At 38.4% G+C, this 15,014-nt stretch overlaps 1 protein-coding gene across 4 annotated transcripts in view; it reads right to left on the bottom strand.

Annotated features, from left to right (window-relative positions):
• Positions 1 to 15,014, bottom strand: part of MYO16 (myosin XVI) — a 597,681-nt gene that overhangs the window by 305,400 nt on the left and 277,267 nt on the right. For all 4 annotated transcript variants that reach the window (XM_070579270.1, XM_070579268.1, XM_070579272.1 and 1 more), the window contains exons 10-11: positions 13,403 to 13,553; positions 4,745 to 4,855 (exon numbers count right to left, since the gene is read on the bottom strand). In XM_070579270.1, the coding sequence (XP_070435371.1) occupies positions 4,745 to 4,855; positions 13,403 to 13,553 (262 nt within the window). The remainder of the gene's footprint in view (positions 1 to 4,744; positions 4,856 to 13,402; positions 13,554 to 15,014) is intronic.

Below are 15,014 nucleotides of genomic sequence, written 5' to 3'. Positions count from 1 at the left end.
CACTAACCTGTAAATGTATGTGCCATAATCTTTTGTAATGATGAGAGTAAATTGGGGAAGGGGCTTCTTATAATCCATTTCTTTATGAAGCTGCTGGTTACATAGGTGTGTTCACAAAATAAAAATTAATGAAGTCATACACTGAGTTGTGCATTATTCTCTTCATATGTTGTAATTCAATACAACATTTACTCAAAAGAAAGATTGGCCGGGATTTTACAGCCGAGTAAAGGAGAAAAGAAATAGGGGTTGTCCAGCTGGTATAGTGGTTAAATTCACCAGCCATGCTTCCATGGCCTGGGGTTCGTTGGTCCGGATGCTGGGCGCGGACCGAGGCACCACTTATCAAGCCCTGCTGTGGCAGGAGTTCCACGTATAAAGTAGAGGAAGACGGGCACAGATGTTAGCTCAGGGCCAGTCTTCCTCAGCAAAAAGTGGATGATTGGCGGTGGTTGTTAGCTCAGGGCTAATCTTCCCCCCCCCCAAAAAAAGTGAAATAATTGAACCAAAGAAGGATCTTATTAGTGATGCATCTGAAAATTATTGTTAAGTTCCAGAGAAGAAAAATAAGATTAGAAAGTAGATTGAGGGAGAATTAAGAAATCTGCTAATTAAAGAAGATGAAAAACTTTAAAATCAAATAAAAAAATCTCTAAATTGCATTTTTCCACTGAGATATAGTTTTTATATTGGCTTAATTGTTGCAGGAATTTGAGACTGTTCTTGAAAACACATTTTGTAACAAACGAAAAATAGTTTACAGGGCCGGGCCCGGTGGCACAGTGGTTAAGTGCGCATGTTCTGCTTCTCGGCGGCCCGGGGTTCGCCATGCTGTGGGAGGCGTCCCACATGTAAAGTAGAGGAAGATGGGCATAGATGTTAGCTCAGAGCCAGGCTTCCTCAGCAAAAAGAGAAGGACTGGCAGTAGTTAGCTCAGGGCTAATCTTCCTCAAAAAAAAAAAAAAAAGTTTATAAAGATGTGATTTGAATGTTAATGAGAGCCATAAAGCATAACTTTACATAGGTTTATGCCATATTCTGAAGACAGCATTTTGATGAAATAGAGCATTTTAAATGTACCGCAAAGAAAGAATTTTTTTTTTAAAGATTTTATTTTCCCTTTTTCTCCCAAAGCGCCCTGGCACAGGGTTGTGTATTTTTAGTCGCAGGTCCTTCTAGTTGTGGCACGTGGGACACCGCCTCAACATGGCCTGATGAGCAGTGCCATGTCCGCGCCCAGGATCTGAACCAGTGAAACCCTGGGCCGCCAAAGCGGAGCACACAAACTTAACTACTTGGCCACGGGGCCGGCCCAAGAATTTTTTAAACTGTAGAAACCTAGAGACTTCCTTCAGCTCATCGTTCTAACACACTACTTTTTTTTCAATAGCTTACACATGTTAAATGCTCAAAAGGGTCTCCTAGATGGAGCGGATGATAGGAGCGGTGGAGCAGGTATGGCACAGCATATTGCAGATGAGGCTTAGAGAACTAGGCTGGGCGGCAGTATTAGCTTGGGAAGAATGTGTCCATCTACCTAATTTCAAATAGTCTTGAAGTGAGAGAGACTTCAACTTCTGACGCCAGCTTGTCAGCCTTTACCTCTTAAAATGCTCTTAAAAGAAGACCTGCTGGATCCAACCGGGTCACCTTGCGGGGAATATTAAGTTATTAAGTGGCTGAAATGAGCCAGGCTCCATGTATGATTAATTAGATATTATGGGAGCTCCTGTGTTTATTTGGTGGGTTTTTTTCTCGATGAGTCTCAAGTTCTACTAGTGTTTGTAGAGGGAATATTGCCTACATGCTTATCGGCCATCTGTGAAGAGATCTGACGGCACATTCTATTCTCTCTGTTACTGTGGACAATAATTATTCAGGGAATGCAATGCCTTTATTCTGTGCATTTCCTAGCAAGCGGATGTCTCATCACCCGCAATTCATTTTCTGTTTGAGGTTTGGGAACTTCCTACTGCTCAGACTGTATGGAAACACCTCAACCTGATGTCCAAATGGAATGCTGTACACTTAGTTAAAAGAGCAACTCACAGATTGTTTTGAAAGATCATCTTATAGAACAAATGAGACTATAGCAAAAAGAGATGACAATCCCGGCTAAAATATTAATTCAGCTGAAATATTTCGTCTTGGCTTCGATGGACCCGGGGCACAGCAGTGGATGTTGTATTCTGTGTATAAGTTGAAGGTACGGCTGATGAGATTTGTACTAAAATCAGATGTGGGTATGGAAGGAAAACAAGCATCAATACTCTTACCAAGCACCTTGGCCTGAAAACTGGGAGAATGGGGTTGCCATTAACCAGGATGGGAAATGCATGAAAGGAGCATGTTGGGAGGGTGGGTGTCCAGATCAGATGATCAGACTGGAATATTTTAATTTGTATTTGTGGGGACGGAACATTTGCTTTCATTTCCGAATTATCATGCACTGATACTTTTGTAAAATGCAATAAAAACGAAACTGAAAAAAGACAAATACATACAAAATGCAAGCCCTGATTCTTATTATAATCAACAGACAGAAATTAAATCTTCAAATTGCTATAAGAGTTCCTAACGCTTACTCTCATTACAGACTGTAATAAATGTTCATATATCCAATGGTCCACAGAATATACTTAAGAAGCACTTATTATTATTCAATCAATAATGTTTAAATTGCTTGCCTATCCATTAGACATGAATTCAAATGCCATAACTTAGAGCACTCATCACAAAATTGATCCTAAACAATTTAGCTCTTCAATATTTCAGGTATAGAGGAAAGGAAAATCATGTCTCACACAGTGGCAAACTTATATTTTACATGAACTTTAGCAAAGTAGGGAATATTAAATCTGATTATCCAGACAGAGAGAGAAACCTAGTAGCAGAGTATCTATGAAGACGATCCACTGTGTCGAGGGGTTAGAGCCACGACTCCGATAAACAGGCAGGAAGTATTTATCATTTAAGACTAGAAAGTGCTTGGCCAGGCCTCGTGGTGAGCAAAACCAGCACGGCTGCTATTCTCTCTGAGCTCAGAGTCTAGCTCCGGAGCCAGACATTAATCAAATCATCAATGAGGCACACAATCACAAGCGATGGGAAAGACTGTCCAAAGTGACTTAACCTGGAAGGTCTGGGAAGGTTTATTTAAGGACTGAAGAACTTTTGAGTGGGAATTTATAAAACTAAGTATTTCATGGGGGATAGAAAGAGAACTTTAGGAGAAAGGAAAACAGTCCAAGGAAGTCCCTGACGCAGGAAGGAGGGCATGATCAGCGGCTAAGAGTCACGGATAGAGTTTGGGGCCAGATGGTGAATAAGAATTGTGGTCAACTCATGAAAAATGAGAAGGTGTAGGAAAGTTTTAAGACCGGGAGTTTCAAGATTACATTTGTTCTTTACAAAAATTACTCTAGTTCAGTGTGAGATCAGATTGAAAGGGAATGAAGTTTCCTCTAGAAAGTGAGAAGGCTGTTGGAGAAGGGATGATGCTGGCTTTGATGAGGATGGTGGCCAGAGAGATGAAGAGAGGTAGATTAAACGGATATTTGGGAGACAAAGTCATTTAAAAAGCATGAAGGAAATAAAGGGATTCAAAAATATTCAAGCAGTCGTATTCTGATAATATATTTAAGAAGTTAAAAAGAAGAATCAACACAGTGCTGGGAAAGGCCAGAGAGCGGAATAAAAACAGTACACAAGTAACAGGGTGGTAACAGAGACCCAGGTAATCAGGGATCCCCACTTTATGTCCATGACTCAATTCCATTAATTTTGATAGAACTATTTAATTTTAAGTGTATTTATAGTGGCAGGCAATTTATCCAAGTATTAAGATGTTGCATTGAATTTTCATAGGCTAATCAGCACCTGACAATTTATTACTTGTAAGGAAATCTCAGATTTCACATTGACGTGGAAATTACTTAATCACCTTCTCAGTAGACTAGGGAAAAAAACGTTATCAAAAAGGGATAGCAGACGTGCATAATCAGATTTCTCTACAGACGTTCTGATTGAATTGCTCAGAGTTGACTATAACAAAATCAGTGAGAGAGAGCAACAGAGACAGAGACAGAGAGGGGGAGACAGAGAGAGAGACAGACAGGGGGAGAGAGAGAGAGAGATTGAGATTATAGGATGTCTAAATTGCTATGAGTATTGGAAGAAATAACACATATAAACCAGGATAGAACCACAACAAATCGATTCTCCATGCTGTTTGTCATCTGTCATATATTTGTATCCTATTATCAGAGATGTGTGTAAATCATTTACTTTACAAAGATATTTCTTGAAAATTTAGAGGAACAATAGTTTCCTATTCACGCAAATAGAGAGGCAGTCCATGCGTAGTCAATTTTTCCTCTTTAGCTTCCTTTTCCAGATCTAACAGGCTAAGCTAAAGTAGATGAAACAAACAGCATTTTTATAAGTGATTTATAAGTGGATCCCGCTGGATCCAGCAAGATCTTCCACCACAATCATGGCAACAGGAAAGCTGTCTACCCCCAAAGTATTAACTTTGACTTAACAACTTTGAAATGTGGATCTTTGCTGAATTTGCCTTATAACTGGACCAGAACAATGAACCTGAACTCTGAGAAATCCACCTTAAGCCATCAGCGTGAGCAGAAGCAACAATAGCCCTTTACCTGTAATATCAGCACGACTGGAGGGTGAAAATACGCAACAAGACAAAAGCATCGCCAAAGGCAATTTCAAGGGCACTTACGTATATCTGATTGTTCCCAAAGCGCTTCTGAATTTCATAAAGCAGGCTGCCATCGTTGAGCTCACTGAGCGTTGCTAGGTCATCATTTGGAGCGGGAGGCATTAGCTTGACCTGGGAAAAAATACATAAGATCAATTCTAATTGCTTTCCAATCAACTTTCTTCACAGTTGGATATTCCATTTTCAATTACATGTCAAAGTTTAAAGACCATCTGAGTTCGAAACGGTTATTATAAGATGAAATGGTTCATGTCGAAGGAACAAAAAATTCAACTGCCCCAGAGAAACATATTCAGAGGAGAATTTCTGTTCTATACCCAGAAGCGTGCACGCACACTCACACATGCACTTACACAGACACAGCCTGAATGTCGCCTTACCTCTCTCAAAGTCAATAAGTCTGTCAAAATTATTTCAGCATGTTGACTCTTGCAAGTCCCTACTTATAATTTAGACAGCTCTGAACTGAACTGAGGCCTCCGGGAGACAGGCAGCTGAAAATCTCATGTATTTGCAGTGTTCCCCAAGCTAAAGCAAACTTCTCCTGTTCTCACGTTCCTGTTGTTCGCACGGCAGGCAAGCAGTCTGCCTGGAATTCAGTTTCTGCACACATGGAGGAGGAGGCTGCATTTTAAGAGTAGACACTAGAATTTTGGGTTGTGATTATTATTCTGCTCTACATTACTCTTAAGATTAAAGTAGCTGTGAGATTAAGATAACTCTGTCATAAAGAAAAAATGCTTTCCTATTCAATTTAACATAGAGTGACACAGGCTAAAAACTGGGCAACGTTTAAAACAAAAAAACCCATCAATCTATCATTTACAAGTTAGAAATGGGCATTGTTTAATGCAATATACGTAAGATATACTCTGAAAAGTAGATATTTAATAAACCAGGACAGCTTTGGTTTTCTCATGTCAAACACAGAGGAGCAAAAGAACAAGAATATTCTTATCAATGTTTCTGTGAGTCCAGATGCCCATAAAGCATTTTCAGTAACAGTAAGTTAATGTGTATTATTTGCATTTGTGACTGTATCCTATATTTGTATTTCCCTTTTATATTTGTATTTGCATTATATATTGTATTACTGTATGTTCCATTGCTAAATAATTTGAACTTAAATATTACTGTTTGCCAGCTAAATGTTTATGGAGTGAAAAATATTACACATTTCTAAAACAAGTAAATTTAAGACTATTTCTCTGACATTAGTAAATAGTTCACAAAATGTAATCTTTCTCATGAGTTCATAAATTCAGGTCATTGTTTTCCCAGACTGTTTCTAATCCTAATGCATTGATAATAGAAACTCAAATTCTTTACTGAGAATCTCAAACAGTCAGAAGGGGTCTGTTACGTCTTCCAGTTGGACAGCTGTAACGGCAGTGGGCTCTCTGGCATTGGATACGCAACCATTTGTATAAGTGGGAAACACACTATTCCAATAGCAACACATTTATTTATTAAAAAAATAATTTGTAAAATACTCCAGACCTCAGAAACGTCAAGAACAAGCCTCTTCCCTCCACCCAACATGCACACATTCAGCCAACACCTTGAGTTTATTATTTTCTGTTTTTGCAGCATTTAAAAGAAACGTTTCAAAATAAATTTCAGAATTAATATACAAAGAACATACAACATAGTTTGATTAAAATCAGTCATTTAACTTTGGGTTAGAGGCATAGCTTTACAGCTTTGATACTGTCAGAAACATTCACCTAAATAATTTAAGAGTGGTATCCAAAAACTAGAACTTGTTGCTGATAAAAATAGAAGTCATAATGTTCCAGCTCTCCTAATATTTTCTGGGTTGTCAAAATCAGTTTGGGGATTATGCTATGTCAGTTTTTTAATGTTATACACTTGGTTCCACCTTGTAGAGTCTCATAGGCCCCGAGTGCTGAGAGGCTGACCACTGTCAGTGAGGACCGCCCAGCCCCTCGCTGAAGCTCCCTGCAGGCTTCTTGACCAGGAAGTTTCTCATTCTGCGTTTTGCATCAGTCATGCTAACTCGGGTAAAAATCTTTCACAGTGATTTGAGCTTCCCCTCTCTGAATAAGGGGAAATTCAAACTTATCTAAATCTAAGACATCAGTTACTTGTATTCACTTGGGTGAACAGTGTTTAGATCCAGTGGTATCTCTTTCTCTCTGAGACCTTGAACGTTTTTCTTTCTTAACTTAAGTCAATTTCAGTTCTCTTACAAAATAGGGTAAATAAGAGTATGTCTTCATAGAGGGGTGTGAGAATTAAACTCCCGTGGAGGGCCTGGCACGGTGCGTGCCCTGCGGATGAGTGTGCAGTAACAGGGTGCATTGTTACGCAGTTAGTCAAAAACCTAGAAAGGGCCGTGGACACCAATGGCAAAGTCTCTGGCAGCTCCCTGAGGTTGCCTTTGGAGGAGGGAGGAAGTGGACAGCTGTAGAGGGCTCTGGGCCTGTCTCTGCTGCCCTCAGCAAAGATGCTCATCTTCCATCTGCTTTAGGAATTGGAGTTCTCTTTCCTCTATTTCTTTTGGGGGAGCGATCTGCTGCTACATAATAATTTTTAAAAGTTTAAATTCATTGATATAGTCCAACATCCTTAATTAGTAGATTCAGAACTTGAGGACCAGAGAGGCCAGGTGATTTCCCAGGGATCACACAGCTAATAAGTCAGAAGTGGAAGCGGGGAAAATAACCATTAGGTAACAGTGGAGAAATTCTAACAGATAATGAATAAACCTGATAACATATGTTCAATAATTTGCCTTTCCTTCTTGCTCACCTACCCTATACCAGCATTATGCTAGTGGTTTAGTACAAAGAGGGAAAAAAGATGTGGTATTTTACCTCAGAGTGTTTACAGTCTACTGAGGGAGAAGTAAGGACATAAAGAAGACATTACAGTTACAAAAAGTGCCACGCGGGCAAAACCAGGATGCTCCGAAACGAGAAAACTTGAACTTTTGATGGGATGGTCTAAGTCCTCCTTGAGGGAGTCATACTAAAGCCGACATTGGAAATAATTTTAAAAGGCCACCCTTTGGGATGTGGGAGCAGATGGTACAGGCCCCAAGGTCAGAAGGAGGTGGGTGTGGGGAGGCAGTGGATGTCGGCTCCCGAGGCCGGCGGGTGGAGGAAACGGCAGCAGATGGTGGGGGAGGAGCAGGTGAAGCTTGCCGGCCACACGAGGCTCTGCCGAATTCCAAGGAGCGTGGAAAGTCAGCGAAGGGCTGAAGCCAAGGGCTGACAGGAGCCGCCTCACACTGAGAACATGGTGCCCTGCAGCTTGTGGAGCGAAAGGTCGAAGTGCTGAGACCAGCTGACGAGCTCCAAGTGCTGGCGGCCCATCGGGGACTGGGAAGAGAAGGGGTGGATTGGCCGCAGATTTACTTAAGACAAAGAGGGGCCACCAGATTCAACTGTGGCTACTGAATTACGTTTGATTGATCACTTAGGACTGATTTGGACAAAATCGAAGGTTTACTTATAATGATGGACAATTTTCCTATATTCCAGGATCACACTTGTATGTTTGCCTTTAGATATAAAATATTTAGAAGATAAGTGCAAGTGGGTTAATCTGTGTTTTCCAGAAATGAAAAGACTACTGGCAAAAGTTTTCATAGAGATGCATAAAAGGGAACTTTCATTATCAATTTAGGGATGGATACAAATATATTTTCTTTCTAACGTCTTTGCAAGCATTTCCTGAAAGTACACAAACTTCTAATTACACATACACTCAGATATGCACCCCAGAAAACTAATATGTATGTATGTATGTGTATATACATATATATACACAAAGATTAATACATGTATATACCTATTCATGAATATACAATATATGATATCAATCAATATGATTGCAATAACTTTGAATAATGCAAATATAAGACAGAAGTGTCCAGCAACTTAGCATACATATTTAACTCCCAAAGCAATCAGAAAAAGGAGAAAAATAAAGAGCAAAATTTCTTTCTTCAGAAGCAATGATTTTCACTAAGATAGTATTCTTCTTATAACCACAACTCTAAGGAGCTCAAAGCAAGTTTCTGTGTACATAGTTAGGAAAGGCATGAACTGCACTAACAGAAGTCCTGCATTTGCTCCAAGAAGCTGAAGGAGCCACTGCAGACATCTCCTCAGTATTCCTGAGGATTTTCATCTACAGTGGCACAGCTGTCACATGGGTTAGAAAAAATACTAGGCTGACAGTAAAAATGTGAAAACTCCCTAGCCTGTTTGTGGGAATGAAACATGACAAATACAGTGTTCGAGTAGACAAAAGCAAGAATTCTTTGCATTTATCACCAAGATTCCAAAATGATCAGGAGGAAAGCTTTGATAATTGATCCTAAGCAAGGTTATTCAAGGCACACATTCTTTATACAGATTTCAAAACATTGTGACAGCTGATAACAAGTAGGAAAAAAATAAGAAAACATGTCTGTGAATATTTTTATGCTATAATTGTTGGCTCGATAGTGTATACTACCAATGTCTATCAAGCAGTTAGAAAAATAGTTAGAACAGAGATGGGATAAAGATGTAAAAAACATTAACATCCTCTCTAGGATTGGCCATTATGGTTCTTATGAAGATATATAAATATCCATACATATCTATATGTATTTCTAAAAGGAGATCTCTAGAACACAAAACAGACATAATTCAGGATAGAAAGTCAGGAAGAACTTAGGAGAAATACTTTGAGAAATGTTTCACAGTCCAAAGGGAATTTAAGTTTTGGAAATATTCTGAATCCTCTGATTCCTTGTCTCTACTTTTCGGCACTGCTTTGAGTGCTGTTTGCTTTACTGTGTCGTTTTGTCTGTTTGTGGTGTTTCTCCCTGGGGGATTAGTGATATACGTCCAAGGACTGAAAGTTTAGTGAGCAAACGACATGGTCTGACAAACAGAATAAGAGCAACAACATCTTGGGGAAAGGCAGTTATGGAGGAAAGAACTGAGTAAGAGGGAACTAGAAAAAACATGACGTTACTGGGATGGTCATCGCAAACAAAGGGGTGATAATCTGCCACTTTACTAAGCTTTCCCAAGTTTGAGCCTATCACCACGGCAGGGTAGCAGTTTCAATGTTTTTCTCTGCTTTTTTTATTCTGTCAGATGTTTCTGAGATAGTGAAATTTATTGGGTGCGTTCCCTCACTCTTCCTTTTTCAGCTGAGGATCGAAGTTTTTGTGGACGTGGATGTTGGCATATCTGTGGACCACAGGAGGAGAATTCTTGCCCGTCTCCAAAACCCCTATCTTACACATGCAGCTATGGAATGCCAACTTTCCCTCCTATTTCTAGAACTGTCACAAGTCATCAGGGCTCTTGAAAATGAACCAGGAGCTCACTGTGGTGTCCCAAAAAGCACTGGATACAGAGGAGAAGAGACACTTGTGATTCTAAGCAATTTGCTTAACTTTCCCTGAGTTTAAGTTTGGTCAGTTTAAAACTCAACTTGAAACTTGAGTGTAAGTTAGGTACTGAAAGTGGATAATAACTTGCTTACAGTGGTATTTTGAGGATCAGATAATGCAGATGAAGCATTTTTAAGCTTTGAAATGTTAACCAATATACAGTACTATTTTGTATTATCTTCTAAAATAATCTATATTTTCACTGATGAAAAAAATAAACCTGGGTAAGTGTTGACTAGAATTACTTGACTTAGGAAGAGATAAATTTAGTGAAAAGAGGACTTGACCCCTTTAGGAAAATCTAATATACAGTCAGTCCATATAAATAATAACAATAAAATTATTAGATATATCTTATTGAGTTTTTATTCTGTTCTTGGTAATTATACCATCAGTTCATAGCCTTAATCTGTCATCTTTTTTTTTTTTTTTTTGAGGAAGATTGGCCCTGAGCTAATATCCATGCCCATCTTCCTCTACTTTATATGTGGGACGCCTGCCACAGCATGGTTTGACAAGCAGTGCGTAGGTCCGTATCTAGGATCTGAACTGGCGAACCTTCAGCCGCCAAAGCGGAACGTACGAACTTAACCGCTGCGGCACCAGGCCAGCCCCTTTTGTCATCCTCATAACAAACACATGAGGTCAGTAATATGTGCCCATTTCACAGATGGGGCTTAGTGAGGTTAAGGAATGTCCAGAGTCATAGAGCTCCTGCAGCTGACCTGAACCAGAGCGAATCTTTATGACTGCATCATTCTTTCTCTTTATTCCCAGGCTAACATGCCTTCACCAAATGGAATAAAAAGTTGACCTGAATTGCAAGCTTGAACTAAATTTAAACAAATATATTCTGAAAGGAGAGAAAAGAGAGAGGAAGGGAGAGGGAAGTAGTTAAGAAGGGAGGAAACTAGTTAGAGACTGGAAGAAGAGGCCAGGGCAGGGAGTGGAGGAAGCGGAGGGAAAAGAGGACACAAGGGGAGAGAAGGAAGAATGTCTGGCATATTTCTCATAAACTTAGGAAAAATTCTACATTTTCAGAGGTGTTATAAAAGCGAATGTTAATTTTCATGATTATCAGAACCAAAAAAAGTTTAAATCGAGCCTTGAATATTCATTTAAACAGTTACCATTTGATGAGACCTATATTTCACAAAAATCTGAGAGGGGAGATGCTGTGCTTTTTGTTTCAATTTTTAAAAAATGTTCCACGTTATGGATTTCTCTTTAAAATGTCAATCAGAACTTTATTGCTTTGACAAGCCTTTTCTAAAGCCCTCCTATGAAACTCGAATGTATAATCCGGTCCGTGGACGGTGCTAGTCCTCCTCTGGGAGAATCACCTATGCAGCTCACAGCCAAGAACGCAGGATAGTGTGGTGCCTACAGTGGGAGATACGGGTGAGCAGGATATAGACAATAACCGAACACTATATACATAATATATGAACATAAAACCTGAATAATAGCTGTTCCCTCTCTAAGACCAAAGAAATAGAACATGATTCTAAGTGCTTTCAACGTCTAGGATACAATTTATAAAGAACTTAAATTAAAAACAGAACAGTCATTCTATAAGGATTACACTTGAAATTATGTTGTGAATGTTCTCTCACCTTTTTTAAGGTATTATTTTCTTAGAGCAGTTTTAGATTCACAGCAAAATTGAGAGGAAGGTACAGAGCTTTCCCATACACCCCTGGTCCTACAGAAGCACAGCCTCCCCCATTGTCAGCATCTCCCATCAGAGTGGTACATTTGTTACAATCGATGAACCTGCATTGACACATCATAATCACCCAGAGTCCACAGTTTACATGAGGGTTCACTCTTGGTGTTGCACATTCTATGGGTTTGGACAAATGTATAATGACATGTATCCATCATTATAATATCATACAGAGTAGTTTCACTGCCCTAAAAATCCTCTATGCTCCACCTATTCATGCTTTCCACCACCAACCACTTGGCAACCACTGACATTTTTACTGTCTCCATAGTTTTGCCTTTTCCAGAATGTCACATAGCTGGTCATACTGTATGGAGCCATTTCAGATAGGCTTCTTTCACTGAGTAATATGCATTTAAGGTTATAGAAGGTTCATAAGACCCTTAAACTTTGCCCTAAATTTTACCCAACATTCAATTTGCCTACTGCTATAGACTGAATTGTGTCCCCCTAAATTCATAACGTTCAGGCTTTAACTAATGTGACTGCATCTGGAGACAGGGCCCTTAGGAGGTAACGAAGGTTAAATGAGATCATAAGGGTGGGGCCTCGATTCCACAGGACTGGTGTCCTTATGAGACTATCTCTTTTTGCTCTATCTCTTTCCACCCTGTGAAGACACAGTGAGAAAGCAGCCATCTATAAGCCAGGAAAGAGCCTTCACCAGAAACCATATCATCCAGCACCTTGATCTTGGACTTCCAGTCTCCAGAACTGTGAGAAATAAATTTCTATTATTTAAGCCCCCCAGTTTGCAGTATTTTGTTATGGCAGCCGAGCTGATGAATATACCTAATAAAATTTAGAAATATTTCAAAATTACAAAAATTATTTATTAGTTATTTTAAAATAAAAATTAAACTTTTAAAAGAGGGTTTTTAGAAAACTAACTAAATCGTATTTAAACTATTCAAAATTAGATACAGTGAAACAAAATATTTCCAAGGATTACTCTGATATTTATAAAATTATTCTGCCATTTATAAAACATGAAACATATAAAAATCATTTATTTCTGTGAGAAAGATAACAGAAAATCCATTAATTTCTATAACCCCAAGCTCATCAATGTGATGTCTCATAACTTGGGCACTGGGGTGCACATACACACACAAACACACACACACACACACACACACACACACACGATGACGCCACCACAGTAACTTTTAAGGATAAATGAGTCTTGGTGACTGGTTTGTCTTTCTTATTGTTATGTGAAGTATTTTGATATCTGAAGGAAACAAAAAACAGCCTACATAATAATCAAAATGATGACTAATGATGTAACCGGAAATATTCAAGAATTAACATATTGGCTGAGCTTACATTCCTGGTATGTAAATAATGTATATATGGGAATTATAAACAAAATATTAACCTTTGCATTCATTCATTTATCTTTGAATGGAAATTAGTGGGTGCTTGTTTATGAAAGGTTAGATTGTAATGCATGATGTAATAGAAAGCAATACCAGCACGCAAGCAGTAAGGGTGTAATTACCTGCTCAAGTTTGGTGGGGCCAATCATGGTGGTGCTTTCAGGGGTGTTGTCCTGAGATTGTCTCTTGCACAGACCTTTTGTTGCATCTTTGAACATAATATCTTTTTCCAACAAACTGTCTTGCTTGGCAATTGGCAACGCCAGTGGACCGCTACAGGAAATAACCAATGCTATAATTAGTCGTCTTCTAACATTGCCGTATCAATCAAAAGTTCCCACGACAGGACAGCAGGGTATAGAAAGTATTTTATTCAGATAAGAAAGTTTCTCAACACTGCAGGGAAAAAAAATCTGTAAACTTTTCTATTAGCTCCAAATTTCAATTTCACCTTTAAAAGAAAAATACATTCATTTCAACCTCAGAAAAAAATGCTTATGAAGGTATATACGACAGTAATAGACAAATCAATAAGCAATTTAAATGCTAACGTTGAAACATACAACTGAAAAAAGCAAGATATTTAAATGTGAAAATCAATTGCAACCAAGAGAAGGCAAAATTATACAATTAATTAAAATATTGTTCATATAGGATTTAAAATATATTATAGAATCATGGGCAATATTTAGAGTTTGTAATAAAATAATAATAGGGTAATTAAAGGAATGACATATTTAAGGATTGTAATATTACAAAGAGAATAAGTTTTATCACTTACTTATAACTCAAGCTAGGCAAAAAAAAATAAATTAAAAGCTACTTTTCTTTTTTAGTTCTTCTGTAGACATCATTGCCAAGAAAAGCCATTATTTTGTAATGGTCATAAAAAAATAAACACAATCTAAATGCGTAATTTGCATTGTAACACTTTATTATAGTAAGACTTAAAAACTTATTTCCCTCAATGTTACCATGCAAGCAGAAATACATACATATTTAATCAAGTGCAATATATATAAACGTAATTATTTCATGTATTCTAACATAGTAGTTGTGATTCTAATTAAAGGTAATGCACTTTTTGGATTTAAAAAAATTCAGGTTTATTGAGGTACTACTTATATACAGTAAAATTCAATGAGTTTTGTCAAATACATATACAGTTATATATAGTTAGTTAAATATATATATGTTTGCATAACCCACATAACCAGCAATATATAGAATTTTATCACTCCCAAGTGTCTCTTTGTGCCCATCCTTTGGAGTTAATTATCTGCCGTAGCCTCCAGACCCTTGGAAGCCCTGATGACTGTTTCTTTCACTATTGTTTGCCTTTTCTACAGTGTCATATGAAAGGGATCACACAACCCGTAGTTTTTTGTGTCTGGCTTCAGTGACTTAATGTTTCTGAGATTCATCCACGCTGCTTCCTACATCAATAGTTGGTGTTCATTGCTGAGTGGCATTCTATCGAAGGATGGACTACACTTTGCCTATCCATTCACCATATAGGTTTGTCCGGTTTTTGTCAGCTGTGAGTGGAGCTTCTAGACACATTTGTGGACAGGTGTTTGTGGAAACATACGCTTTCATTACGTTGGTTAAATACCTTGGAGATAGCAAACTGTTTCCACAGTGGCTGCCCCAGTTGGTGCTCCCCTAAGGATAACTTAGAGTTGCAGTTTCACACCCTCGCCAGTACTTGTCTTCTTTTTTTAATCCTAGTTC

This window comes from Equus przewalskii, chromosome 16 (assembly GCF_037783145.1).
Source record: "Equus przewalskii isolate Varuska chromosome 16, EquPr2, whole genome shotgun sequence".
NCBI lineage: Eukaryota > Metazoa > Chordata > Mammalia > Perissodactyla > Equidae > Equus > Equus przewalskii.
The sequence above is the reverse complement of the archived record's forward strand: the minus strand, read 5'-3'. Positions and strand labels throughout refer to the sequence as shown.